Below are 27,806 nucleotides of genomic sequence, written 5' to 3' on the forward strand. Positions count from 1 at the left end.
TATCCTGAGTCTTGGTGTTCATGACACTGAGGTTTGGTGACAGCTCTGCTTGGACATGCCTCTGCTTCTGAGCTGGATCTCCCACCAGAAGGTACTGTCTGCTCCTGTGGTGTGTGTGGGAGGTTCATTCAGCTCCCATCTCTTTATACAGTGGAAGGGATCTGCCGCTGCACTTTGTATGGTATTGGAATGAGAGGGGTTGAGCTTTTTCCTTGTCTTGTAAGTAATTGCCTTGCTAGAAATGCTGTCACGAAGTAGCCACATTTGTTAGGCATGTTTGTTAGATTAGTACTTCACAGTTGCTCTTGTGTTTATAAGCTTTATGGTATGAAGAGGGACTTTGCTTTGTTAATAATTTCCAGACTTAAATTTTTCATCTGGAAGCTAGGCACAAATTAGGACAAGCTGCAGCTTCTCTGCACAGTGAAATTCTGTTCATTTGTGGAAATAATGGAATCCAGCCAGTGAATTTTGTTGTTCTTTGCAATATCCATAGCATTCAAGTTCTAAGTTTGGATTAAAATTGAAAGTACTGCTTAGTAATTACAGAGGGATGCATTTGAAAGTTATCCCTCCAGCCAAAAGGGGACATCCACCTTTGTTCTCTGGAAGCTCTTGTAAATTCAAAGGGTTGGTTTTTTGGTTGTTTTTAATGCTTCCACTTCTGTCACTGCTGTTCAAGAAAGCATGTAGTGTTACAATGGAGATGCTCTGCCCTTTCTAGACTTGTGACAAAATGTGCTATTGTTATGCTGCATCAGGCATGATTTAGTAGGCTCAACAGTCTCTCTATTTTGCAACTTAAAGATACTGGTGATAAATACTCATAACTGAAGTTCTGTTTTTGAGGTTTTAAGGGTTGTGGCAGTTGGAATTAATTTTAGCAAAAGCTTTTACATGACATGAGGTGAATTTGGTGGTAATTATTTTTCTGCAGTCCTCCCTTTGGTTTTATTCTACACTTTGTTCAGAGGAAAGACCTTGCATTCCTTATATCAGTTAGAGTGATGTTCCTTTCTAACATGAAGATACTGTTCTGTGTAGAACACAGTGAAGTGTCCTGTAGAAAATTTCTTGGCAGTACTAATCACGTGCCCTTTGTGCAGTGTGCTTCCCATGCATGTGGAAGCTGTTTGCTCTCCTTTATGAATTAACACTGTTGCAGGTCTAGTCACAAGGGACAGAACTACATGTAGCCCTTGAATTGCAGAGCAGGAATTAGCTGAGTGCTGCCACCTTATTCTACAGTACCTGGCCAAATGGATGATGTGCTGCAGTAGCTCAAAAGGTCTCTAAGCAAGATCATAGGTGTGTGGTACAAATAGAGGAGATTGGGGATTATCTGGCTAAAACTCGTGCTGCCATTAGTTTCGACTATCAAAACTCTACTGCCTGTGGTAAACAAATTTTGTATCAGTGTCATGCTTTATTTATTATGTTGCTTTTTCAGATCAGGATGTAATTGTAGGTGATGCAGAGCTTGGCCAGTGCCACCTGTTCTCATTTGAGTGCAGCAACTTTTCCTTTTTGCATCGCCACACATTGAATCTGGTCACTTTGGGTGACAACTGGTTCATACAATCTTAGGTTACTCGAATGTGAATCAAAAATTTGATGTTGGTTCCCATGTGTGTGGTTGTTTTTTTTTTTTTCTGTAATTACTCTTAGTAGATCAAATATATTTCCCTGGAGGAAAATATTGTCTCTTCAGTGATATTATAGAGCACTTGTTACTTGCCTCTTACATTGCAGTCTTGTTTGGTTGGTTTTGGTATTGGGGTTCGGTTTTTGTGTTTCTTTTTTCTCAACCAAGTTTTTTAGTGTTGTTCACACTGGAGAACCAAACTAGTATCACAGGTTTAGTTTTGTACTTATGGTACCCACTGTCCATCCTTGTCTTATTGGCCTCTTGCATTTGGGGGCATGGTTTGGAACAGGCCTGAGGAAGAATTTCTACTCTTGAGTTCTCTTGGCTCTGTTCAGAGATTGAGTTACTGTGAGCACTTTTTCAGGGGTCTTAAAGTACACATTTGCTGTTTCTTCCTGACAGGCATGGATGCTCTTGACATCCTGGAGGGGAAGAATGCTCTCCTGAAGCTCTCAGATCCATTTTGTTTGGTTTCAGGTTATTAATACCCTGAGAAGGTTCAGTGTGCCTGTTGCTGTTCAAGCATGAGCTCACTGCTGCATTAGAGAAAGCTTTGTGTGCTGTTCCAGCACATTTGAGGAGGTGTATAGGGGTGGGGGGTGATTTCCTTGCTCTGATTCATGGAACAGTCTGCTGCTACTCAGCAGTATAGGGAAACTTCATGAATAAAACCTATAATAATGCTCTACATTATGTTTCTGCATTTGAGAACTGGTGTACCAGCACTACACCATCAGCTCCTACCTGTCTGGACTGAGAAGCCCTGTGCAACTCCCTTTGGAACATAGTAATTTCCTTCTCCCCAGCAATACTTGGAAAAAGATGATAGGCCTCCAGATTATGGGATTTGGGAGGGGAAAAGTCTGGGAGAATTAAGTTATCTTGAATTGCCCCACCACAGGGTTTGTTTGGGCTGGAAGTGTGCTTCTCTCTCCCTGAGAATACACTGTGTAGCCCTGTCTCATCCAGTCTTTCTTCTTGATGTACCTAACTTCAAGGCTTGAAAAAAAAATCTGAATATGTTAAATAGATCGATTGCTTAAACATTTTAAGGATTTAATTTCTTTATATTCAGGTGAATACTGAAAACCTATACAATAACTCATTTAACCTTTTAATTTTGCCCTATTGTCACAGCTGGTAGTAGATGTCCAGAAAGATTGTCAATGGCCCTGTGGGTTTCAAGAGTAAGAATCCCATTTCTCCCCTCTGGCTGCTTAATTTAATGAGACTTCTGCAGGGAAATACTAGAACTTGGAAACACATTTTGTAAATTTTGCCTGTTGCAGGAGTCTGTATCATCTTAATATTCCTAAACTGATTTCTAAAAGTAGTTAAGGATTTTCATCCAGGTAATTCAGTATTTTAAAAGCTCCATTCTGCTTATTATCTTGTCTAACTTTGCCCTGCAATTTTGACATTTAGAAATAATAAGCTAATATCCACATCCAAAAGTTACACAACTTCGATGGTGAAATTTTTGATTGAGGTTTCTTGATACACAGAGAAGCAAAATGTCAAAACCCAATGGTATATGTCAAAGAAATGTGTAAAAGGCCATGCTGGGATGTGTGATTGATAATTATGTAACTTTTTCTGCATCTTGCCTTTCAGGAAAACACAGATGTGATATGTTGTTATACTCCACTTGATCCCACTTAGGGATTTTTACTCAAAGTCAAATCTTTACATGAAAATGCTACTTTGATTAGCTACATCTCAGAAGTAGCTTTTGGTTCTTGGTAAGAGAGAGTCATTCTGAGAGTGAAGAGGATCAGATCTAAGAGAACAGGCTGGCACATTGTCAGTCATTGGGGACATCAGCAGCAGCACACAGTTACTCCTGTACACTAAAGACCAGTAAAATTCACGTGCATGACTCATAGCCTGGCAATGTTAGTATCGGTCTTGAATGTTATACTTGAAGCTGTCTTTTACACCATGCTAGTGAGAGTAGCCATGAAACAGCTAACAAGAATCTGGAACTGGTTCTGGGCTGTCTGACAGATATTACTTATCAATTGTGACATCCCTGTATTGCATTACATTGTGCTTCTTTTCATCTGTATATAAGAAAAGTATTCGTATCTACAGAGATTAAACAGGTTCCAAAATGTTCACTTTGATATTTTGTTTTGATCTGTCTGTAGATTGAAAAGAAGAAAAAAAGTGAATGCTAATGAGGGAACACCCCAAAAAAAATAGCATAGCCTGTAAAAAAAGTTTACCTAAACAAAACAGGGAATGAGGATTGTTTGGGCTGTATGAGCTGAAACCCCTGCTCTAATGCTAGGGTCTCTCTATGCACAAGTGAAAATACTGTAGGAATTTATGTATTGCAAAAGCCTTTTAAGGAGCAGAGATACTGAAATAATAGTTGTAGCTGAAATACTAGTGTCTGAAGAGCATACACAATCTGGAAATAAAAGTGATAAATGGCAGGGTTGCGGGTTTTTCTAAGTAAAATTGCAATTACTTAAAACTGTGCATTTGTGAGGGAGATCTCTGACAGAAGAGGGAATGGATGGCTATTACTGTTGGGGTAGAATTGGTAGTGTCTTATCCCCAGCCTATTTGGACATTGGCTGGGGGAGAGAGGGGGAAGGATGTGTTAGGAAGCTATTGAGTATTTTTAGAAAGACTTGGGTTTATCCAGTTTTTTGTCTTAGAGGTGATGAGCAGGAGGAAGAACCCAGTTATTGGAGTGGAAATGATGGTACAGTTCTAAAAAAAAATTAAATTGCTGATTAAACAGCTGACAGTGGTTACTCTAGTTGATTGTGTGTAAAATTATATGTATTTTGAATAGAATTATCATTTGTCACTGCACTTTGAATAGAAATATATGTGAGTTGCCCTGTAACAGCTTCTGGATTCTAAAAAGGGAAATTTTAATTAAAAGGTAGCTAGTTTGTGAATTTTGTTAAAACAGAGAACTAAGGAATTTAATCTCTAGAGCTTCTTTCTAGGCCATAGAGAGAATAAGAGACCAATGAGTGGAAAAAGAGCAAACAGGCAAGTGCAAGTTGAGGACTTTGCATGTCCAGCTGAACTGCCATGGCTGGGAGGAAGTGCACCTTGGGTGATGGTAAAGCAGCCTGGCAGTGAAAATGAGGGAAGAGCAGTTCCACTCTTGTATCTGTGCCAGATCTAGACTTGGCTTTTAGCCCCACTGCAAACTGAGATGATGGTGACGTCTAAAGGGATAGAAGCCAAAAGGTCAGCAGACCTTAGGGTAATTGAACTTCATTTTGCAATAAATGAACTGGAAGCAGATTTGAGTTGAATGCCCAAGGGATGAGGAGTGTGTAATGGGAGATGGGGATTAAGATGAGGTAATTTTCCACTCTGACTTGCAGAAGTGTTGGTAGATGAGATTGCTGCCTCAGTGGCAAGCTTCAGCTGGTATCGTGTGACTGAAAGAAAGAGATACTGTAGAAAGCATGGATTATTTAAGGTGTGACTTTAAGGTTACCTTCTTTTAATAGAAAAATTATTTGAAAAATATCAAATATTGTAGTGGGAAGCTGTATAGAATACAAAAACTGTTGGTAAATATCAAATATTGTAGTGGGAAGCTGTATAGAATACAAAAACTGGTGATTGATCATAGATTATATTGGATTAGTTGAATGTTGAGAACTGATTTCTCTTGCAAAGAAAATTGGATTGATATTCTCTCCATCTCATTGTCACTAGTAACTTCCCCAATGCATGTAGTGTGATGCCATTCATTATACTTCTAGAGAAAATGGGACATGTGGGAAAGAGGGTGTGGTTCAGAAGAGTAGGTACTGTCAAAAGAGCAAATATTACCACTTTGATCTGCAGTTAGTAGAGTTGGGAAAGTCCTTGTTTTCTTTTGTGAAGCCAAAATGAAAAATGAGCTCACATGTTAAATATGTTGATACTTTAAGCAGACTCCTCCCAGGGTGATTGGGATAAAATGGAGGAAGAACCAGGTGTCTTTGAAAGACTGTATGACACAGGTCTGAAATTGTGAATTTCTTCTGGAGATGTGTAGTTTGGCCCTACAGGGTATAGCAGGGATCTGTGCAGAGAAGAGAGATTTGTGTGTGCTGCTTTATGGCACAATGACTGAGGCAGCAGGGAAGTGTGACCCTAAGGTGAACTGTGTCACAGGATGGATGAGGCAAGGTTTTTATAGTTGATAATAAGTGAGATCTAATGCAGTTGTACATGTTTTATAGTTGATAAGTGAGATGTAATGCAGTTTCAACTCTGTCAGTTGAAACTGATGGAGATTGCTGGTCTCTTGTCCACAAAACTGTTCCTGAAAGTCTTAAGAATAGAATAAGTGTCTCTGCAAAATAAAAACAAAGGAGCAGTGATGACCCTTTACAGAGCACAGCAGTAAAACATGCCAATGTGGGCAGAGGACAATGGGAAAGAGAAGGCAGTCTCAGTAAAAACAAGCAAAAAAAAAAAGAATGTGAACATTTGCCAATCGACCTTCTGGTAATTTAAAACCTTATGTACTGGGAGACATTCCAGGAAAAAAATTAGAAATTATTTGCTCTGCTTCCACTACATAAATTGTCCATACACAATTTAGACTTTACTGATTTTATATTCTTTGCCAAGAAGCTTGTGGCACTCTGCTGAAGAAATAGCTTGTGTAAATACTTACCTTAACAAATGCTTGATGCATCACTGTCTCTGCTGTCTCATTTGTGGTTACTAAAAAGGCCTTTCACACTGTCCCCTCAGGTTCCTGATGTCATCAGCAGCATAAGACAAGTCTCTAAAGCAGCACTGAAAGAAGATGCCAAACCAAGTAAGGACAGTGAAGATGCCTTCTATGACTCTCAAAAATTTGAGGTCTTATACTGTGGGAAGGTGACAGTGGCTCACAAGAAAGCTCCCTCCACACTGATTGACGACTGCATAGAGAAATTCAGCCTTCACGAGCGCCAGCGCCTGAAACTGCTAAATGAGCAGCGCAATAACGAGTCAAGTTTGGACCTGCCCCTGTGTGAGGAAAATGTGCCAGCTTCTCCTCTGGACAGCCCTTTTGAGGAGCTGGACAGCCCCAGCAGCCCCCCAACAGCAGGGCGTGCTGCAATGTTTACAATTGGCAGCCAGACCAACCTGACCAACCTGGCCAGCACTCGTGGCTGCTTTCCAGAGAGGATTTTGGAGGACTCTGGCTTCGATGAGCAGCAGGAGTTCCGCTCCCGCTGCAGCAGTGTCACTGCAGTGATGCAGAGGAGGGTTCACGACACCAACCTGAAAACACAGTCCCGCAGGAGACACGCCAGTGCTCCCAGCCACGTCCAGCCCTCTGACTCCGAGAAGAACAGGACAATGCTGTTCCAGGTGGGCTCTAGGATGAGCAGCTTCCTGTTGCTCTTGAACCATATCTTCTTCCCCTGTGCAGTTTGAGACAAGTTTTGCAAGATAAGTAATATGGATCCAGTATGGCTTCGTGATTTGTTATAAATATTTTTGTATCTGTTCATAAATGATTGGAACACAAGTAGCTGAACTTTCACCTCAACTCATGAGCTCAGGCAAATTTTAAGAAAAAGGAATTATTTATGGAGTAATCACTTAAAGGAGCAGAGTTTTTAGTGAAATAAATATTTTATGTGCAGTTCTGGATTGTCTGTGTTGGTGAGTTGGTGATATTTAGAACCTAGCTGAAAAAAATTAATATTCTTTCAAAAAGCGAATCAATGAAGGCTACCATGCAAACAAAGCCTCTTTTTTTTTGTACACTTCAAAAGAAAAAACTTCACATGAGACTTCCACAGCTTTGTGTTTGAGCCAGTCTCTTTTTGATAATTTGTATTAATGTCCCCTTTTTACAAGATGAGTATTCAAACATCTCTGCACTGAAAGCTTCTTCCTTCAGACTCCAGTGGTTATTTCTTCTCTTGCCTGAAGTGCATTTCACATCTTTGAAACTTGTTTTGAGAAAGCAGAAGGACACATAAAGGAGGTGACCCATAAAAGGAAAAATCTTTGGACCTTAAAATAACAGTGGGCTAAATGCCTGGATTTTGTCTTTCCATTTGTTTTAAGGATCATTCTTGTTTTTATTCTCTTGGGGAAATGCTATCTGAAGTGAATGCATTGCCCTACAGAAAGCCACAGCTTATCACTAGTAATGAACAGGATTTAGCTGAAAAAATCCAAGGTCTGTAGAATAAATTCCATGGGCTTGAGAAGCAGTTTGGGAAAGCTAAAAGGTAGTTTGCTGCAGAAGCTACTTTTTCTCATTTGGAATTACTACAAACCAAAAAGTATCATCTTAGTTTCTTAGCTAATCTATGGTATTGTTTAAAAACCAAGAATTCCCATTTTTTCCCCAGCTTTTAATTTAGCCGCATTATTTCCTAAAGGTTTTAGTATTGTCTGACAAACATGTGATCTTTGGACTAAAATAACTTGAAGAAAAAGGATAGGGGAGGGGAAGAAAAGCTATGTTTTTTTCCAAGTAATTTTTGTTATTCAGCTGAGTGTATTGTACTTGCTGAAATATTCTTACTCAACATGGGCAGAATTACAGCACCCTGGCACCCTTATTCCTGCTGAGTAAGCTGTTGTGCCAAAAGATACTCTATGTGAGCAAGAAAGGGCAAGATTCTGACATTTTTGTTGCTGTAAATGCTATACCCCTGAGACAGTCATAAATTAGATTTATTTTTCTCTCCCTTAGGTTGGAAGGTTTGAAGTTAACCTCATCAGCCCAGATACCAAATCTGTTGTGTTTGAAAAGAATTTTAAAGATATCTCCTCATGTTCTCAGGTAAGCATTAATGAGAAGCAATGTGTAGATCATCAGGAGAAAAAGATTTTATTTGTTCTTCAGCTGTGTTGCCTTGCTAGTCTATAGGCAGGAGAAAAAAAGAAATGTAGAATTCTTTTTCCAGAAAAGTCCAGAAAATATGAGTGCAAAATAACCAGTCTGAGCTGTGTAATAGCAGCAGTTTTAATCACTCATCAGCAAACAAAGTATAAACTATTTCTGCTTTGGGAGAGTATTAAGTATGTTTTGGAAGCAGTTTAATCTCCATTTAGGATGCTCTGAGTGCACTATTTATTTCTGAGCATACAAGTTCTCCTGAAAGCCTTCAGAATGAAAGGAGGAGAGCATCAAATCAACCCTTCAGAATAACCTGCATAACTTTCTCTGGAGAATATGGTGATAGGTGTACCTAGCTATGTTCAGTAATAAGTAATTATTTCTTGTAAAGTTAAATGTCAAGGCTAAGGTGTTCACCTTTCCATCTTGCTCTTGTTCAGCACTGGTGACACTTTTTGGTTTAAAGTTTTACTTTATTATCTCTTCATTTGTTATGCCACATCACCACACCATCACAACACTTAAACATGATTATTCTAGTTAAAGTATGCTTTTGTCATTCTCTAAACCTGGATTTTACCCCCAAGTGCATTCATTTTCATGCTAATAATCAGTCTGCTCTTGCATGACTGGGCTACCAATGCTTAGACAAATTAGGAATTAGGCATACTTGTAACTCAAGTAGAGTCTTGAGTTACCAACTAAAGGTCCAGGTCCTTAAATTGACTCTGCATTTAAACTACAATTTGTATTGCTTTTGAGAGAGGAAAAAAGCTGATGCAAATACAGAATGGGACAATATAATCAAACAATGTGGTAATAGCTTTATAATAAATACAGATCAGAATGATATTAAAGCAGAGGTATGGAAAGTAGAATTTGTAGATGACTTGGATCTTCTCCTGCTTTTTGGGTGTACTGAAGTGACACATCAACTTTAGGTACTGGGCTCCTAGGTTTTATATACAAACTTAAAATAGTCAAACAAAACAGTCCTAAGCTGGAACAACCTTTTATCTGCTGACTTTAAAGTATGGCGACCAGTAAGACCATGGAAAACCTTCAAGGCCCAGCTTTCCTTCAGGAAAATAACTTTGTACAATAAATAGTGTCAGGTAATTCTGTGTGTTGGACTTTGGACGTGATTTTCATTCCACCTCTTCACTTTCATTTGGAGCAAAGCTGTTACTTTGCATTCATGAATAACTCAAAGAGACAGTCATAATACTCGGAGGATTTTGTTTGTTTTTATTAGTTTGTTTTTTTTTTTTTTAATGTGAAACCGTTACTTTAGAGAAGTTGAGGGGGCTTTGCATTCAATAGAAATAAAATATTAATTTGTTCAAGACTAAGCATTGGTTGCATAAACTTCATCAGTACTTCCTTTAAGAACTTGGTGTTAGCCCCACGGCTTCTCTGTTACAGATTTATAGGGCAGTGATTTACTATGTATTGTGGGACTGTGGCGTAGGAATATTTGTCCTTCCAAACTTCACAAACAATGAAAAGGAGATGTTATTGCCAGTTGGCATTCTGGATTCTCTTAGTCTGGTCTAATAAAGGTATTTTTTATCCTATAGCTTAAGCATGGTTGAGCTGCTGCATTCATGTAATTATCCACACTCCTTATAATTGTCAAGCAGCAGACATAATTGATGATAAACCTCTGTGTGTGCAGTCTAAACTCAGATATCAAATAGCTTTAGAAGTTTTTTTGTTGGAGCCTTCCCCTTGAGGGAACCCAGAACAACAGAAAACTTGGCTCTGTTGTCATGACCTCTTAAAGCCACCATCTTAAAGAAATATGATGGAAGTGCTGTTGATTTAGGAACATGCTGTCCTATTTGTGTTTCAGTAGGGCAAGTGTCACATCTGTCTCCCCCCTCAAATGTTCTCCTGTGGAGACCGAGAAGTCAGGACAGCAGTAGACTTGTTCAGGCACTGTCAGAAAGGAGGGAACTGGCATCTCACCAAACCACCTTTAATAATTGTTTTCTTGCAAAACAGAGCTCAACACTTCACTGTTCTGTAGATCAACATGTGTATACATCTGACCTTTTTTATTTTATGCTTTTGAAGACTTCATCTGTCACAAGAAAATGAAGTCAAGATTAGTTGGACTATGGTTCAGCTAATGCCATTTGTGTCATCTTAACAACCCTCTGCACCTCTTAAGTTTTATGTGGTACAAAAGTGACTTTTGGAATTTTGTTTTTGAAAACAACAGTGTGTAGTGACAATATGTTCAGTTTGTCACGTACTGGATTTCCAATTTTGTCTAGAGTATTTTCTGTAGTGACAGGCAAGTTGCTTTGCCCCCTCCTCTCTTTTATGGTATAGGTGTTTTCTTTGGAGATGGATCCAAGCAACCGTGTTCTGATTTTTGTTGTATTTGAACCTGAGAGATTAGGCTTTCATTTGGAGAAAATCTACTATTTCCATACTCAGATGATAAAAACATTGGCAAAAGCTTTAACAATAGTGAGTCATGTTCCATGAACTGAGACTGCGAATATAGTGCTTCTTAGGAAGCAGCTGTCTTTGATCTTCTCAGTGCTGTTTTTAGCAAGGCAGCGTTCCCTGTCAAGCTGTTACACTAAGATCTTGGAAAAAAGTGTCAGTAGTAATGTGTAGTAAGTCTCGAAACTTCTGGTATGTAACTCAGTCTCAAAGAATTTATTTCAGAATTTGGTTGGAATTCTGTAGGTTGCCACTTATTCCCTCGTTTTTGTGGGTTTTTTTGTTTGTCTGTGTTTTTTTTAGGTTTTGGGTTTTTTTTTTACTTTGGTTTTTTTGCTTTGTTTTTGTTGTTGTTTTGGGGTTTTTGTTTTCTTTTGGGGTTTTTTTTGGCTTTTGGGATTTTTTTTTTTGTGTAGTCCTAACACAGGAAAGCAAGAGTCTGCTCGTACCCTGATACTTCTCCAATCCTGTGTTTTAGCATGGCTTATAAAATTAAATTTTCACTGTGGAGGCAATTCCAAATCCAACCCAGCAGTCTTTAGTTTGCTTCCCTGAAAATTCAGTTTTGCTGATGGTATAAGTTCGGTCCACATTTATTGCTGGATAACTTTGGGTTTAATTATATAAAGATCTTAATATAACTTAAATACAAAAAGCAATTTAAATAGAATTATACTACTTGTAAAATAGAACATTAGGGGTATGCATTTATAGTTATTCAAATTTTTGGAAACTATACTTGTTTACAAAATAGTCCACTAATGCTGTTTTAAAATTCTTTTAGGGTATAAAACACGTTGATCACTTTGGTTTCATTTGCCGAGAATCTGTGGAATCTGGGTTAAGCCAGTATATTTGCTATGTGTTCCAGTGTGCAAGTGAGTCTCTGGTGAGTATTTATTGATGATCCTGACCATTTCATCAGAGCATTTCCAAGGCATTTCCTGAACAATAGGAGTCTGTCGTTCTGCTGTGTCAGCTGAGCCCCAGTGCTCACATCTGCTCAGGTGCAGGATGTCAGCTGTGCATATGCAAATTTGCAGTAGGAAATGTGAACATTCTGTTCATACACAGCCATATCCTGCTACTCTGCTGATGCAAATGTCAGCAACAGATAGATGAATCCGTATGGCTCTGTGACTGTGAGCATATTTGAGCTCTATATTTGATTGTAACTCTTCCAATTCTGACTGTTGAGAAACTTGGTTCCCCATTAAACATGTAAAGACATGTATTGAATCAGTAACAAAGCTGATGATACCCAAACATACCCTTTAGGGCAGGGTTTAAACTACTGGCTGATCCTGCATGTGTCTTAAGCCTACATCTGGCTTTAGCTTTTTTCCTGTAGTCTGTTTTGTTCCTCAGGAGAGGAAAATAGCAGCATCTGATCACAGAAGAAGAAAACCATAGATATTCATGGATGTATGTCACTATAAAAAAGTACACTGAACAGTGTATGAATTTGTATCAATTAACTGAAGTTCCAGATATCACTGATTTTATTGATAACAGGTAGCTTAATAGTGTGAAATATATACAGGAAATAATTTTGACTGCTCCATTTTTATTTTAAAACTGTGACACTTTAAAAGAAGTTGTTTCCTTTTCTGAATTATGTTTGTTTGACGGTGCTGGTAACAGCTGCTAACTCTTTCTCAGATAAACTTAAAAATCACTTTTTTAGCTAGCTGAAAATGTAATTTGTTAATCTATTCAGTCTCCTTGTTTGAGAGTGAATAGATTTGCATCAGTAAAACTTCAAACAGCCAACAGCTCTAGATGTACCATGACAGCTGAAGCTGCATTTTTGTCAAAATGGGAGCTTGCTATGAGATCAGCTTTATCATTGTAATAACAGAAAATGTTATATCTGACCTATTGATAAATCTGACCATGCATAATTCAAAGGCTTAAGTGGTGTATAAAACCCCCATGTTTTTATGAACCTCTTTGCTTATTCTGGTACTGATTTGTGTGTGTGTGCCCACACTGCAATATGAAATAAACCTTCCTGAGCTGCTTTTGGATGCAGTCACTCAGATGGACCCTGGTGGCAGTTTGACTGTGGCAGGGCAGACCTTTCCAGGTTCCCCACTGCCAGCCAGGCTGTGCTGGGAGGCTTGTGTGTTTTTACTCTAAGCCTACTTACAGTTTGTGCTATAGTTCTTATGATTTTAGGATAGTCATAAATCCATATGCTTAGCACTGTTCTGTGGATCTTGCATTGGAGAGGGATTGTAGCCAACTTAAAAAACTTCCCAGTCCATGTTGCAAGATGGACATGCACTGTTCAATGTTCTGCTTTATTGCTAAGAAGAGAAAGCGCTCAGAAATTATTGGTAATGCTTAGAACCGTGAGGCTTAAAGCAAACAAAACAAACCTACACATACTGGGACACAAACTAGTTCAAATTTCTATATTCAGGTTCCTTTTCTACTTTTTTTTCGTTTTCTCCCCCAGGTGACAGACCCCCCCAAAAAAAGTCTCTATGTTTTTAATGTTAAACTCTGTGGTTTTGGTCTCAAATATTTCAGCTTTGTTCTTCCTGCTTATAAAACAGAGTAACAAGCAGAGTGGGGACCTGATTCTGAAGCAGAATACTGATTTTGTTCCTAAAATTGCTCTCAGGCTGCTGTCTCCTTTCCTTGCTAATGCTGAGACTGAGCAAACAGCTTTTAATAAGCACTGTATTCCCCTGAAATGCAGAGAGGGGAGCTCCAAGTGCTTTGTGTGCCAGGTCTGGGGGCATGTTTGAATGAATGTGGAGAAATGCTGTGAGCTCAACCCTTGTTAGATACAAGCTGAGCTTTTCTAGTGCTGGTGTGTGGGAACATAGCAGCACTGCTGTGTTGGTGGGAGCAGGAAAGGAAGGATCAGGTCAGGCCAGCGGTGCCTAGGGCTGTGTAGTGATTGTGATGAAGCTGGTGGGCACTCTGGGATCCAGCAGAAAAGGGAACTGCTGTGGGAAGCTCCTGTCTGGCAGCAGGGGTGGGTTTGTGGGGGTTGCTGCTAAAATGGTTTAGTGGTGGGATGACAGAGGTTAAGAGGGAACATGTGCAGTTTACAGGAGAGACTTGAAGCTAAAGAAATTAATGCTTTTTATTTACCCAGCATATATTCAAGCCAAAAATTCTCACTTATAGTTTCAAAAACTAGTGGGTGCTTTCCCAGCAAGCTTGAGTAGCTGCAGTTAGACATCAAAATTACACTGTCTGGCAGAACTTAAAGATAGTGATCATCTACAAAAAAGGCAGAAAGCTGGGAATTCAACCTTGGTCTCTTTAAAAAACAGCAAATGGGTTTCTATGGTTTTGTCTTTTCCTTTAATTGTAAAGCACCTGTTTGAGATGTGATTTATAAATCTAATTTTGTGTATATGGCATGTATTTTTGTTTATACACTCTTTTCCCTCCTTCCCATACAGGTTGATGAGGTAATGCTGACCCTGAAGCAAGCCTTCAGCACTGCTGCAGCCCTGCAAAATGCCAAGACACAGATCAAACTGTGTGAGGCCTGCCCTATGCATTCATTGCACAAACTCTGTGAAAGAATTGAAGGTAGCAGCTGAGTTTATCTTCTAATTGTGGTTTACTGATTTTTCTAGAGGAATAACTTAGACAATATGAGCAGAGGTAGAAGTATCCCAGTTTTCAATTCTTACTGTCACTTTGCATTCTCTGTATTTAGGTGGAGAGTTAGCAGTAATGATACTGCAACAGAATATGGAGTTGCTTCTGCTATGAATACTCTTTCATCATCATACCTTTTTTAAGCAGAGCAGCAAAACCCACCAGTTGACCTTCCATTTGTTTGGGTTTTTTGTTTTTTTTCCTCAATTTGCATGCTTTCAAAATGACTCATAAAAAGACAATCATGATCAAAAAGGATCTTTCTTTCATGTGTGTTTCTTCTTTCCTGTCTGGGGTTATATTTTCCTTCTTTGTATTTATTACCTCACACACTTCAAGATCTAGTTATGTTATAGGAAAATAAATTATTAAGTTAGGAGATTAATGTCTAATCAAGAAAATTAAGACAACATTGTACATTCAGATAGGAGTAGACAAACTTTTGTAATGTCTCTGGAAGTGAAGTATGCTAGAACACATGCAAAAAGTCTTACAAGATAGAATTTTTAAAATAAAAAGTTAGGATCCTGTTTTTATAATCATTCTGCTAGGTGTTCTTGCAAAGCATTGTATGCAAAAACAAGAAGTAAGTATGTTATAAAAAGCAAATAGTAGAGTATTTTCTGGTGTGGTTATGGTGGTGCTCGATATTTACAGTTCTCCCATTCATTGAAAGTCACTGCTGCCACTTGCTTCCCTCTGGTGGATGAAAAGTCAAGTGTAAAATCTTAGTGGGATGAAATTTTCCTCGTCTGTGACTTATAGTTTCTGGATATAACAACAGGTATTCAGAAGTGGTAAGGATAAGCTGGTAAAGTTTTCTGTAAATGATAAACTACAGAGGCTGCTGTATAAGGCAGTGTAAGTAATTTGAAAAGTACCCAGTATCAAAATAAAATCTTCTCTTGGGGCAACAACTAGAGTAATGTAGTAGTAGTAGTAGTTTCATAAACTTTGTACTTAGTGACTGAAAAACTTACTTTAATATCTCTTTTTTTTTAATCCATCTGCTTTGAGTCTAGAAGTTTAGCAAAATAAAACCTAAAGCTGCATTATTTGGAAAAAAAAAATTATTTGTTCTGATTACAATTTTCTATGAATGATACCTACCATGGATGGAAAAAATCTTCATCTGATTCAAGGGACTTGTTTTCACTCACATTTTTTGTTGCTTCCTAGAAGTACCTCTGTGACAAAATATGCAGTTTGTTGAGTACCAGAAATTCTTTACTTTATTCCTAATTTTTTTTCCTTATTCTTAATTTTTCAGTTAAAACCATCTGAAAACTTCCAAGTATCCTATGTATTGATTATCTCTCCGGTTATAACCTTGATCTGTTCCTTTCCTCCTCCCATACAGTTGTCAGGCTTCCAGCTGTCAGTGATCTCTTGGCATTAGGACAGAAGCCATTGGTGGGGTAGGGAGCACAACCTTTTACACAGGAGCCAGCCACCTAGCTGCTGGTGGTTATAGTTTTGCTGCTAATGAGAGGAAACAAAGCCATGTGGTTTAGCAAAACCTCAATTATTTTGTATCATGTATATGTTGGATATACAATTGTCATACATCTAACTTGTATAAACTCAAAGGCAGGTTTATATCTTCTACTGTCATTTTGCTCAAAAAGTGTTTTGAGAGTTCATTTGAGAATCTTTAATGGTCCATTCTTTTCCTAGGACTCTATCCACCAAGAGCCAAACTTGTAATTCAGAGACATCTGTCATCGCTGACTGACAATGAGCAAGCAGACATTTTTGAACGTGTTCAGGTAGTACCTTTGAAGAAGTTCTTCCTAATTTGAGGAAGACCATGATAAAATGGACTAGATATTTTTGCTTTTGATTTGTTTGGTTTGTTGTGCAGTTGATGTAGAATTTATTATTTTTCCACCAAAAATCATACTGAAATAGCATGCTCCAATTTAAACTCATGTGTGATACACACTGCTGTTGGAAAAGTTCTCTTTCCCAAATTTGCTGAGATACTCTGTGTTCTTATGTAGACTATTTTTTTTGTTTTTGTTCTGAGTTAGTTTTCACCTGTAAACAAGTTTCCCTGCTTGAAAGTGACGTGGGAGTAGGCTGAGAGCAGGAGGGACATGCAGGTATCAGGAACATGTCTGGCATCTTCAGAATTTGTCTTTTTGATTTATTTTGGCCCATCATTCTGATGTAAGCTGATGTACTCTAGTGGATGACGTATACAATGATTTAGGCTTCCAAAGGATGTGCTCCCCTCTGGATTCCTGAAGAACAGAGTGGCTTGGTTTCCTTATGCCACTTAGAGGGCTATGTAGTAACAGGCTTGGAAAACAAAATGTATGGGTGTAAGCTCCCTTCTCTCTACAGCCTGCAATATTTTTCAGTTTTTGTTCTATTTTGCCCAGGAGTGTGAAGGCACACCGAATTGCAATTCAACATAATAACAGTGCACTCTGGTGTTTGGTGTATCAATATATTAATTTCAAGGAATACCTACATAGGAAGGAAAGATAAGCAAATCATGACTTGAAAGAAAAACTCCTTTCTTTGTTGTTACTGACAGAAAATGAAGCCTGAAAATGACCAGGAAGAAAATGAACTTGTGATCTTACACCTCCGTCAGCTCTGTGAGACTAAGCAGAAAATGCACATCCACATTGGTGAAGCGCCGTCGGTAAAGCTTGGTTTAACTATTTAATATTATTTATTATTACTGTAATATTTTTTATTATTCCTCTTCCCCTTTCCAGACTATTAATATGCTGTTTCAATTACTTGTAGGACCACTGCTCAATTTCTTCAGGAGTACCTCAAGCTAGGTATTATAATTAAGAAAGGACTATACAGGAAAAAAAAATCCTATTTAATTCATAGTGGCTTGCCTGAGTTTTATAGGTTGAGGGGACATGACAGGAAGAAAGACAACCAATGAATTTTTTGTCTGTATTTCCTTATAGTGTGAGGATAACTCTTCTTTTTCTTTCCCCTTTCATCTGCATGCTCAAGCAATAATGTCTACGAAGAGTAGGACTGAAGAGGGCATTTGTTTTAGTTTAAACTATGAACTTATCTTGCAAAGGGAATGGGCAACAGTGTTGTTAAATTGATATGCCTTTACAATATAGTCCTTCAGATGGAATGTGCCTTTAACTGTGGGTTTGTTTGTTTGGGAGACTGTTTTGGGAGGAGGGTAGTGCCTTTGTGGTGTTGTTTTTTTTTTAATAAGGCCAAGGGTATTTTGTTTCTTATGTAACTTGGTTCAGCTCTAGTCTTTGGAAATAGTCTTCACAATTAAAAAAAGAGTTGCCAAAGCTGAATGGTGTCCTTGCTTGTTTCAACAGGTCATTTCTAACAGTGCAATTCCAGAAAGCACCACCAGTGGTGGCCGGTTTAAACTTGACATTCTGAAAAACAAGGCAAAGAAATCCTTGACTAGCTCTCTGGAAAATATCTTCTCAAGGGTAAGTTTAACAACTCATTATCATCAGCTGTCCCAGATATCCTTGACAGCAGAGACCTAGCAGATTTTTCTTTGTTTTGTCCTCAATATGATAAATGCTTAATGAAGCAATATCCCTGTTGTGAAATCTGAGAGTTACAGCTGGGTTGGTTGTGATTTAACTTTAAGAAAGTTTACTGTAAGGCCACACATATTGAGGGGAAAAAAGGACAAATTTCTGAATAATGAACATTCATTGTAGGTGGCAAGTGAGCTAGCTGGGTATTGTTGCATGTGTTGCTTCAGAATAGAATTCAGTCAGGAGGGTTGCATGATCCCATAAAGAGACATGTTATTGGTTTTGCAAAGTGTGAATTGATGTGCCTGCATATATGGGAAATCTCTCTATTCAGAGAAGCAATACCTTCCAGCTCATAGATAAAATTGCTCATATTAGCAGTAAGAATCTTTAGAAGCTAGTAACAAAGTTCCTTTTGTGGGGGGGGGGGGGGGGGGAGCAAAAGTCTTAAAAAGTGAGCTGATATTCATTTTAATGTTCCTAGCCAGATATGATGTGAAATTACAGATAATCACTGAGACTCTCTTACATTAAATAGTCTTTTGGTAAAGAGGTCTGAATGGCAAATTTTGCTTAGTGCCCTCTGCTCAGAAGGATGAGTCAGAGAAGAGGCATATAGAAAACTACCTGAAGGAGGCTGTGTGCCTGTATGTCATTGCAGAGGAAATGTGATGAGCTGAGTACAGGATAATTTGGACCAATGACATTTCCTTCTACTAGTAACTTCAAAAGCACTAAATTGTGCTTGTCCTGCTGTTTACATGGACACGCCATAAAGTAACCTACAAATGTAGGATGCTCCCTGTAATGGAAATAGAATACTCTAAGCCAGAGAGAATCCTTAGAATTTACAGGTAGGTGTCAATTTGATCTAGGGCTAAAACTAGCATTAAAGTCTCCTGGTCAAATTTCACCTTCTTGTGTAGCAGATTTTACAAACTAGGAACTTGTTCTGAATATGGAGAAAGGTGACTCTGTGTAAAAGAGAGCAAAAGAGTGATGGCAGTCAGAAAATTTGGGTAATTTTAGCAGTTTGGAATATCATCAAATGGTGACAGCTACAGTTGTGCCTTTGATGTGTCTGGTTTCTTTTCCACATCTAAGGGACATGTGACTGGCAAGTGATCTAACTCTAGTGGTGGGTCACTAACCCTGTGGTGACTGTGAAAGAAGTCATCACTGAAATAAAGCTTTTACAGCCATGCTGGCACTCCAGTCATGTCAAGGAAAAGTCATTTGGATGAAATACACTGCTTAAATTGAAAAATCTTTGAAGGGAAATTTCTTATAAATAGATGTTAGGGGGGTTTTAGTATAGTATGTTTCTTCTCACCAGGGCCACTGAGACATGCTGCCTATTATAATATAAGGCTCTCCCACAGCTCATGATTGAATTCAAGAGAAGGGGATACCTGAATCTGAACTAGGGCCATTTCAAGTTTGCTGTTTATGAAGTGGATTTTTGATTGTGAGAAAGGTCACCTCATCTTTACCTTGACAGTACAATAGATCAGGAACAGCAGTGAGTCATGATACACATAGGGGTTCATCCTTGCAGATCCACCTTAAGGTTACACGGTAGAAGACCAAGAAAAATTACTTGGAATGCAACTCAACCACTAATTATTTGTTTAAAGCAGTTACATACCAGTGTCTCTGTGCAGTTGTGCTGTGTGTTATGTGCACAAATGTGATACACAGTGACTGTTTCAGTAGTTCTTATTCTTCATCAGGCTATTACAAGAAGCCTCACAGGTCATGCTTAATTCTTAACGGTATTTAAGCACTAAATACTTACTGCTGTAGTGGGTTTTCCCCTCCTTAAGCCAGGTGCAGATGGTATTGATTCAATAGAGCTAATTATGCATAAGTTGCCATCTTTATTTAAAAGTCCATTTAGTAACAGAGAGATCATGAAAGAACTTAAATTAATTTTGGTGGGGTTTTTTTTCAAAGTGGCATTCAGCATCTTTTATAGATAAATTTTTTAAAATAAAAGTTAGAAGTTAGTGTAAATTGGAGAGAGTCTTAGACTGCCTCAATCTTAGAAAAGTTAGAAAGAAGTATGTAGTAACCAGTAACTAGGAACAATTTAAGTGGATGCCTTCTTAGCTAGGTAAATAGCATCAAGTGACATTTTAAGCCACTCACTACTTGCCTTAGGAAACTTGTTGGTTTCTGTGCCCTGGCTTCACATAGTCCCAGAGGAATGTCACTTCTTCACTTGTTTGTTTTGCTGGACTGATCTTGTTTTTGTGAGGCTTGAACCAAAAACAGGCTTCCTAATGAGGTACCTCAGAGAAACAAATATAACCTTTCTTTGACCTTTTCAACAGATTTCATCCACTCCATGCTGCACTAACCTCTTCTGTTGTTGTGCTTTCTTAACCAAAAAGTCCTTCTTACAGTGCCAAAAGTGTGCATTTTCGAAGGTAGTGAGAAACTTCCAACTTATACTTTGCTCTTGGTTTTTTGGGAGATCAAGTGAAGAGATGCTTCAGGCAGAGTGTTTATTGGTAATGCACTTAAGTGGGATAATGTACTTAAAGGGCACTCTAAGTCTTGAAAATAACTCTTACCGGGAAAAAGTAGGCTAAATAAATTCTGGTGATGTTGACAAAACTTCCCCTGGAGCTGCAAGCATACCAGGAGGAGCTCTGTCCATAATTTTCCAAAAACCTAGGCTATTTTTCTCCTTATAAAGTACTGAAAGCAACTTGCTTCAGCAGTCAGAAGTGTCCAACAGCAAACATAACCAGGGAGTTAACATTAGGAGAGAAAGCTAGTCAAAAGTGTTGTGGATCTATTGCCTTTTCTGTTAAAAATTAGGACTGTTAAAAATTCAGCAAAAATCTTTCAGCATAGATTTCTAGCAAATTTGCATCAGGCTTATCTGCATTATAAATGAAAAATCTTGTCTTGTCTGATGCTGTTTGGCTGGATTTGCTGCCAAGAGAGCATTTCTCCCCAGTTTTAGTACTTTTACTCCTTTTGCCCAGGTGGACTTAATTTGTCTGAAATGTTCAGATATTGATCAACTGTATCTCATGGGACTGTAGTGTGTCAGGAGCATCCATCAGGAGCAGTGCATGCACAGTACTGAAGTCTGGAGTTTTTTGAGCTAAGCTGCTTAAGCCAACTTAACTTTTTTGCCTCAGAAGTGTCAGGAAATACTCACTTGCCTCAAACAATGGAGTACAGGGTTAAAACTCCTGGGAGCAATGTAGGAGAAGATGCAGTTTGGGCAGCTAAAGATCCCGCTTACTTGTCAAGACCAGTGCTTGACCCATGATCTTTGGTCTTCTGTCAGCCGTGTCACATGCCTGAACTGTCCTGTGTTCACCTGTGATGTGCAGGTGTTGCCATCTTTGCCTAACCTTCAGAAAAAGAGGAAGAGGACCAGATTAACTTTCTTGCCTTTCTTCTCACAGGGAGCCAACAGGATGCGAGGGCGCCTGGGAAGCGTGGACAGCTTTGAGCGCTGCAGCAGCCTGGCCCCTGACAGAGTACGTACGGAGCTTAGCTCAGACCCGTACACAGCTCTCAGTGCAGCGTAAACACGGCACTCTGCTTTCATTTGAAGGAAGGAGAACAAAGCACATCAACTTGCAAAACTGAAAGATGTTTCCACTGGGAGGCAGAGGGTGTAAGAAAGCTGGGGTTTATGTTGACTCGAAGCTTCAGCTTTAATCTGATTGCCAGTCCTTTTTTCCTGCACTTCCCTTGCTTTTACAAAAAGCAAGGAATTTCTGGTTTCTGCCTTGTTTTAGTGAAGTAATTAAGTAAGGTCATGTCTCAACAAAAGGAAGGGCTCTGAAGGTGAAGAATCCTTTCTGTAAGTAATAGTTGCTTTAGGGAAGTAAGAATTTTTGACCTAAGCCCAGCTGTTGGGGATGCTGTATGGTAGCAAGAGGGCGGAACTCTGTTCACTTTCTTTTTATTTCCTGTTTTTAAAGTTTTACCTCACATGTGGGTTGGTTGCTGGTGTTCCCAGGAGGTGAAGATTCTGTTTTGGTTTTCCTGCTACAGTTACTCATAAACTGGCTCTGTAATAACAGTCTCTCTTCCAGGATGTCGCTGTGACGGTACAGGAAGTATGCTCGCGATATGTCGAGGAAACTAGCTAAAAGCAGTTTCCCTAGCCTTTTCCATTCCTGTGTTTTCCTGAAAGAGACACAAGTCTGGTAGCTGGAATGCCAGTCCCTGTGAGAGGATGCCTGGAGTAGTTAGTATGTTGTTTGTGCTGCGTATACGGTTGTATTCCTCCCTCCGCTTTCACTTTTTGGAAGAAGGACGCTGCTGGTTTGGAGCGAACTCTCAGAGGATGTCTGGTTTGGGTGATAATTAGCATACAATAGGCCATGACCCAGAAGGGGGAGAGGCTTTGGTGCCCTGCTGCTGGCTGCCTGTGGATTAAGTGAGAGCTCTCACAGGGCACAGATCCTCAGGCCTTACTCTGCCAGCACTTCCTTTCAGGACACTTCTCCGGGCGATTCCCCGCCAGCGACTCCTCCAGCCTCCCCCGTGTCCTCAGCCTGGCAGACGTTTCCCGAGGAAGGCTCGGACTCTCCCCAGTTCAGGAGGCGCGCGCACACCTTCAGCCACCCGCCCAGCAGCGCCCGACGCAGGATCACCTTCCAGAACGGCAGGTCCCAGAGCGCCCGCTCCCCGCTGCTGCGCCAGAACGGCCTGGAGGCGCCCAGGTGAGTGAGCCTGGGAGCCAGGGCACACCAGGGAGCCAGGGCACACCAGGTGGGTGAGCCAGGGAGCCAGGGCACACCAGGTGGGTGAGGGAGCCAGGGCAGCCGTGCCACTGCCCGCAGCCCCCTGCCCGCCCTGGCCAGGCTGCAGCAGCCCTGCTTCTGGCAAAGTACAAGAGGAGCTTAGCTCAGGTGGGTTTCTGCACCTCTCCAGGGTTGGTTTGTTCATTTATTTATTTATTTTCAGCCTGTCTTCTCTGCCTCTGAGTAGTTTGGTACTTTGCAGTAACTTCATGGTCCCTCAATTAGTGGTTCAGGGGAGGCATCAATCCATCAAATTGATGATTCAGCCAGATGCCCGCGCCAATCTGCTTATTTATTTATTCGAGCCTTTTTTTGGCAGTCTTGTTAGTCAGACCTTCTGGAAAACAGGCTCTCAGTGCTTTAAGTGGCAGAGATGGCAGCCTGAAACTTTGATGCCAGGATGAAAAGGGCACTAACAGCTTCAAATGTCTGTAGCCATGTTAGTCAAATCTCACAGAGAGTATGTCCAGCGTTAAAACTGGTGAGGAGTCTTGCAAAAGGACATAAGGATTAAGCACATCCACTGAGGCATGTGATTTCCCTATTTGCCTTTCTCCAGAGCTTCCCTCTGTAGCTTCCCTCTGTAACTTCTTTCTGCTTGCTTTTTGGAGACTCTCCAGCTATTAATATATGGAACACTGTTCCTTCAGGAGTTCTGCACTCAGCAGAAGATGTCCCCACAGTTCATTGTGGGCCTCTTTGGTTGTGCCTTCTTTTTCTCCTCTAGGCTGGCTACCTGCAGGAAGTGGCTATACAAATTCCAAACCCTTTACAAAACTCAGGTCCAGATGAGCTGAATTTTTTGCTGTTGGAGCAAAAGTTTTTTGCTCCTGGGAACACATTCTCCAACCTGTTTGCTGTTTCAGTGCTTGGCTGTAATTCTGTTTGTGGGCTCTTTCTAAAAATGGCTTTAAATAGTAATTTGTCACCTATTTGATGTCTACATTAAAGTATCAGCATGAGTGCTGCACCAGCTAGTAGAGAAGGGTAACAAATTTTATTCTGTTTTAAGGGAATGGAAGGGAGTGAAGGGTAAGAAAGTAGCCTTTGTTACACTGTGTTTCTAGAGAAGTAAATAATGTGTTTTTTACTGAGATAAACTTTTTTTCCCCACTGACTGTGTTGTATGCAAACAGGAAACCCTGACAGTTTAAAGTGAAGGACTTGCTGACTGTATTACTTTGTAATAACTTGTAAGAAGTCACTGATTAAGTGGCATCAGCAGATTTCAGTCAAAACAGTTTGTAGCAGCATGGTTCTAGGCTGGAATTTTTCATTCTTTCCTTCTGAGGATTAGTTATAAATGTTCTGCAAAAGAAACTGAATTAATTTTTATGTCCTCTCCAGTACTTGTCACTGCTACTAAGTAATGTTTAACTGTGGAATAGGACTGCCTTTCTTAATTTAGTTACTTCACAAAAATTTATCCAGGAGGACTGCATTTACGTAATCTCTACTTCCTAATGTGTTGTTTACAAAGGTAAAAGAAAACTAAAGGGGAAGAAACAATGCGGTTTATATTATTGGAAGAAGGTGTCTAAGGATATTCTCTGAATGTTTAAGAGATTCCTTTTCCGAATATGCTTTGGGAATAAATAAAGCTAAAGAAATAAGGTGGTCTCCCTGTTCTGCAATGTCATTGAGAAGTTTTTAATAGAAATCAGCTCTAACAGCAAAATCAATATCCCCAGGGAGTCTGCCCAGGAATGCACGAGGTACATTTTATCTTCTGGGAAACCAAGTTAATGTAAGGCCAGATGAGGTATTTGGCCAGTGTCTCTGATCTGGTGGTTTTGTTGCTGTATCTGAATCCGTGCTGACCCCTCTGCTGTGTTCTCTTGTTGCCTGCACAGTCCTGTGGTCGGGCTTCGGCGCGCTCTCAGTGAGAGTGAATCTGCGTCACCTGGTCTCCCCTCCTCTCTCTCTGCCCCTTCTTTCCTGAAAACCATTTACCAGGGCTCAGGAAGGTTGCTTCAGCACTCAGAAAGTGACCTCTCCAAGAGGTGAGAGCGTTGTCTCCTGCCTAGTTCTCCAGTGCCACTAGCTTAACAGCAGGATTCCCGGTGGAATGCAGCACGTGGCATCTCTCCCACTCTGCCCTGTGCTCCTGCATTTCTAACAGACTCCCGTGATGCAAATGGGCAAACAGGCTTTTGGATCAAAAAGCCTGTTAAAACTTGAGGCTTCTGTGCTGACATCAAGTAGCTGTCACCTATTTCTGTTGCAGTGTTGCAAATCTGCTGCATTGGTTTGTCACATAAAATGCAATGGATTTTAGGAGTGTTATGCCAATTTAATGCTTTCTTTGCTGAATGCAAACCAGCATGTGTTGCCATGGTCACTGGCATGTGAAAATAAGAAAAGAGCAGTGTGAAAAGTGTACAGTACTAATGTGGGATGCCTGTGCATGAGGAAGGGGAAACACCAAGTTAACTGGGTGATACTAACTGTGAGATGTTTAGAGAGAATTAACAAATAACTTCCAGCTGAAGAGGATTTGGGAAGAAGCAAAGGTATGAAAAGTGGAAGAAAATCCCCCAAACCCATCTCTTACAGGCTATCTCTAATTTGGGTTCCAGTCCAGCTTTGTTTCTGTGTTCCCTTTAGACAGCGGAGTTGGTCCAAGCTGAAAAATTGCCCAGCTCAGTTTCTGCAGGCAATGGAAAACATTAAACCCAGCTTTCTGGGTTTTGGGAATGAAGGATTGAGCATTGTATGAAAACTGTATTTTAATGCCAAACTGAAATTGGAAATTTCTGAGATACTTATTTTGGCATTGGTTATGCAGGCAGTTCAATTGCTGTGTTTCATTGTAGTGGAGTTTTGAACTCTTGAGGTGGGGAGATCTTCAAGGGGTAATTCCCAGAAGATCACTATGTTTCTACAAAGTTTTACAATATACACATTTCTGATACCATTTGATCTTTAATTTGTATGGAGACTTGTGAAAATCGGATCTCAGTAGCTACAGGTCTTTCTGGGAGCAAGTGGGCCTGAACTGTCATGGTGAGGAAATGGCAATAGCAAGAGTACACTGGTAGCATCTAGTTGAGTTTGTGAAGGGAATGCAGCAGATGCAGTCAGAAGGAAGTGCTGAGTGAGTAATACTGATGTGATAAGGGTCACTGAGGTAATCCATCACTTCAGCTGGCTAACAGAGAATGAAATATAGTGTCCAACTAGCAGTGGCCAAAACTTGCAAATGTATGTTATGGTGTCAGGTTTAGGAATGAGAAGTTGTTCTGATTTTTTACATCAGAATTTCCTCTCATTCCTAATGACAAGAACGTCTTTACTTGTGGATTGCTTCTTTGGTTCGTTGGGGTTTTTTCCTTTGGTTCTCCTTCTCAGAGAGGACCACCATCTATCCCAATAAGATCAGTGTGAGGTGTTTTTGGCATTCTCATGTGAGTGAGTTGGAATTCAGCACAGTGTGTCAGTGCTTTGCAATCTGCAGACTATAGGCTGTTTGACTGTTAGGAACCCTCATTAAAACTTCAGTGCATTTTCCAGAATAATCCTGGTCACTATGCATTCATGAAGTGTAGAATTCCTATTGCACAGGAGAAGAATTCTGTAGAGTCTCTCTTCTTATCATATAGCTTTGAGATTACACGTGATGCAGCAGGCAGCGTTTCTTGGTGTTCTGGCAAACTTCAACATGCAAGAGCAGAGACAGTTTCAGTTGGAATTCATTTTAGAAAGAGTTTTGAACTGTAGCAATCAGATGGGCTTATGCAAAGAGTATGTTATAGAATGGCATGGGATTTTTTGTTGAGTTTTTTTTCTTTGTTTGTTTTAATTATTTTTAGACTTTTTTATTGAATCACTTGGGTAGGAAGGGACCATAAAGATAATTTAGTTACCGCCCCCCCATACAGTTCCTTTCTTTAAGAAATCAACAGTATAGTGAATTTTGGCATCATAATATTTATGTTGATGCCAAAATGAATATTTTCAGAATGTGTCAGCCTTCAGAATGTTTTTATAGCACTGTCAATATATTTCTCTGGAGAGAAGGCTGGGATGGAAGTGGTCTCCACATAATCTTGACTTTTGACAAGTGTGTTGTGCAACATTGAACAGAATTGCAGATAAGGATTAAAAAAAATCTGGTCAATGTAAAGGTAAACAAGGTTTTTTAATATAAACACAAAAGCAATTCAGCATAGGTTTGACTAGCCCACAATTTCTCTGTTCATTGTGTTGTTGTGCAAGGATAATTTAAGCTGAATTTGAACAGATTCCTTTTTTGAAACAGCTTTATGTCTCATGAAAGAAGGAAAATACTTGAGAATATTCTTTAAATAAAATAGCAGAAAGTAATTATTCAGAATAAAAATATATGAAAGGAGTGAGAACCAACAGAGGGGTGTAAGCTGGTAGAAACTGGTTTTTCTTCTTCCCAGAAGAAATGCTTCATGTAGTAGTCTTACGTATAGGTCTTCTAGCTTAAGTGCTAGGAAGTTGAATTCTGTACTTGATCTGGGGGATTTTGTACCATCTCAGCCTCCAAATTGTAAAGTAGGTTGCATTTATTCAGTTGCTACTTAGAGCAGTCAAGAAGAGACATTGAAATGAAAGCAAAAATGGGAAAAATACAAGTCTTGGCATGAGCAACAACAGTATTTATTCACAAGTCATTTGGCTTTCATGGGCTCAAGTGCAAAATAATTCAGGTAAGTATTATGTAAAGAGTTCACAAGAAATGGGAGGGTAACATTGTGGTTTTTAAGATGTCAGTCTTTGGGAGTATTTTGAAGAACAGTTTTGGGAAGAGATTTAGATAATTAAAACCAAGCAATGAGAATATTTGTAATCTGACCAATTTTTTGAGATTTCTTCTTTCTTTCCTTTTAATTTTCTTCCCCTGAAGTAGCTGTCTATCTTCATGCTGTGCATTATCTGATAGAATAGTAAATGGTTGAAACTGAGTTGCAGTTACCTGA

At 39.5% G+C, this 27,806-nt stretch overlaps 1 protein-coding gene across 2 annotated transcripts in view; it reads left to right on the top strand.

Moving 5' to 3' along the window:
* The window catches only part of TBC1D4 (TBC1 domain family member 4), a 99,423-nt gene that overhangs the window by 50,270 nt on the left and 21,347 nt on the right, over positions 1-27,806 (top strand). The window contains exons 2-11 of one of the 2 annotated variants that reach the window (XM_058045653.1): positions 6,380-6,988; positions 8,334-8,423; positions 11,725-11,829; positions 14,369-14,501; positions 16,251-16,342; positions 17,119-17,229; positions 17,897-18,016; positions 21,505-21,579; positions 22,550-22,776; positions 24,711-24,860. In XM_058045653.1, coding sequence (XP_057901636.1) covers positions 6,380-6,988; positions 8,334-8,423; positions 11,725-11,829; positions 14,369-14,501; positions 16,251-16,342; positions 17,119-17,229; positions 17,897-18,016; positions 21,505-21,579; positions 22,550-22,776; positions 24,711-24,860 — 1,712 coding nt within the window. The remainder of the gene's footprint in view (positions 1-6,379; positions 6,989-8,333; positions 8,424-11,724; positions 11,830-14,368; positions 14,502-16,250; positions 16,343-17,118; positions 17,230-17,896; positions 18,017-21,504; positions 21,580-22,549; positions 22,777-24,710; positions 24,861-27,806) is intronic. The other variant, XM_058045654.1, reaches the window with a different exon arrangement.

The sequence above is a fragment of the Melospiza georgiana genome, chromosome 2 (genome assembly GCF_028018845.1).
Source record: "Melospiza georgiana isolate bMelGeo1 chromosome 2, bMelGeo1.pri, whole genome shotgun sequence".
NCBI lineage: Eukaryota > Metazoa > Chordata > Aves > Passeriformes > Passerellidae > Melospiza > Melospiza georgiana.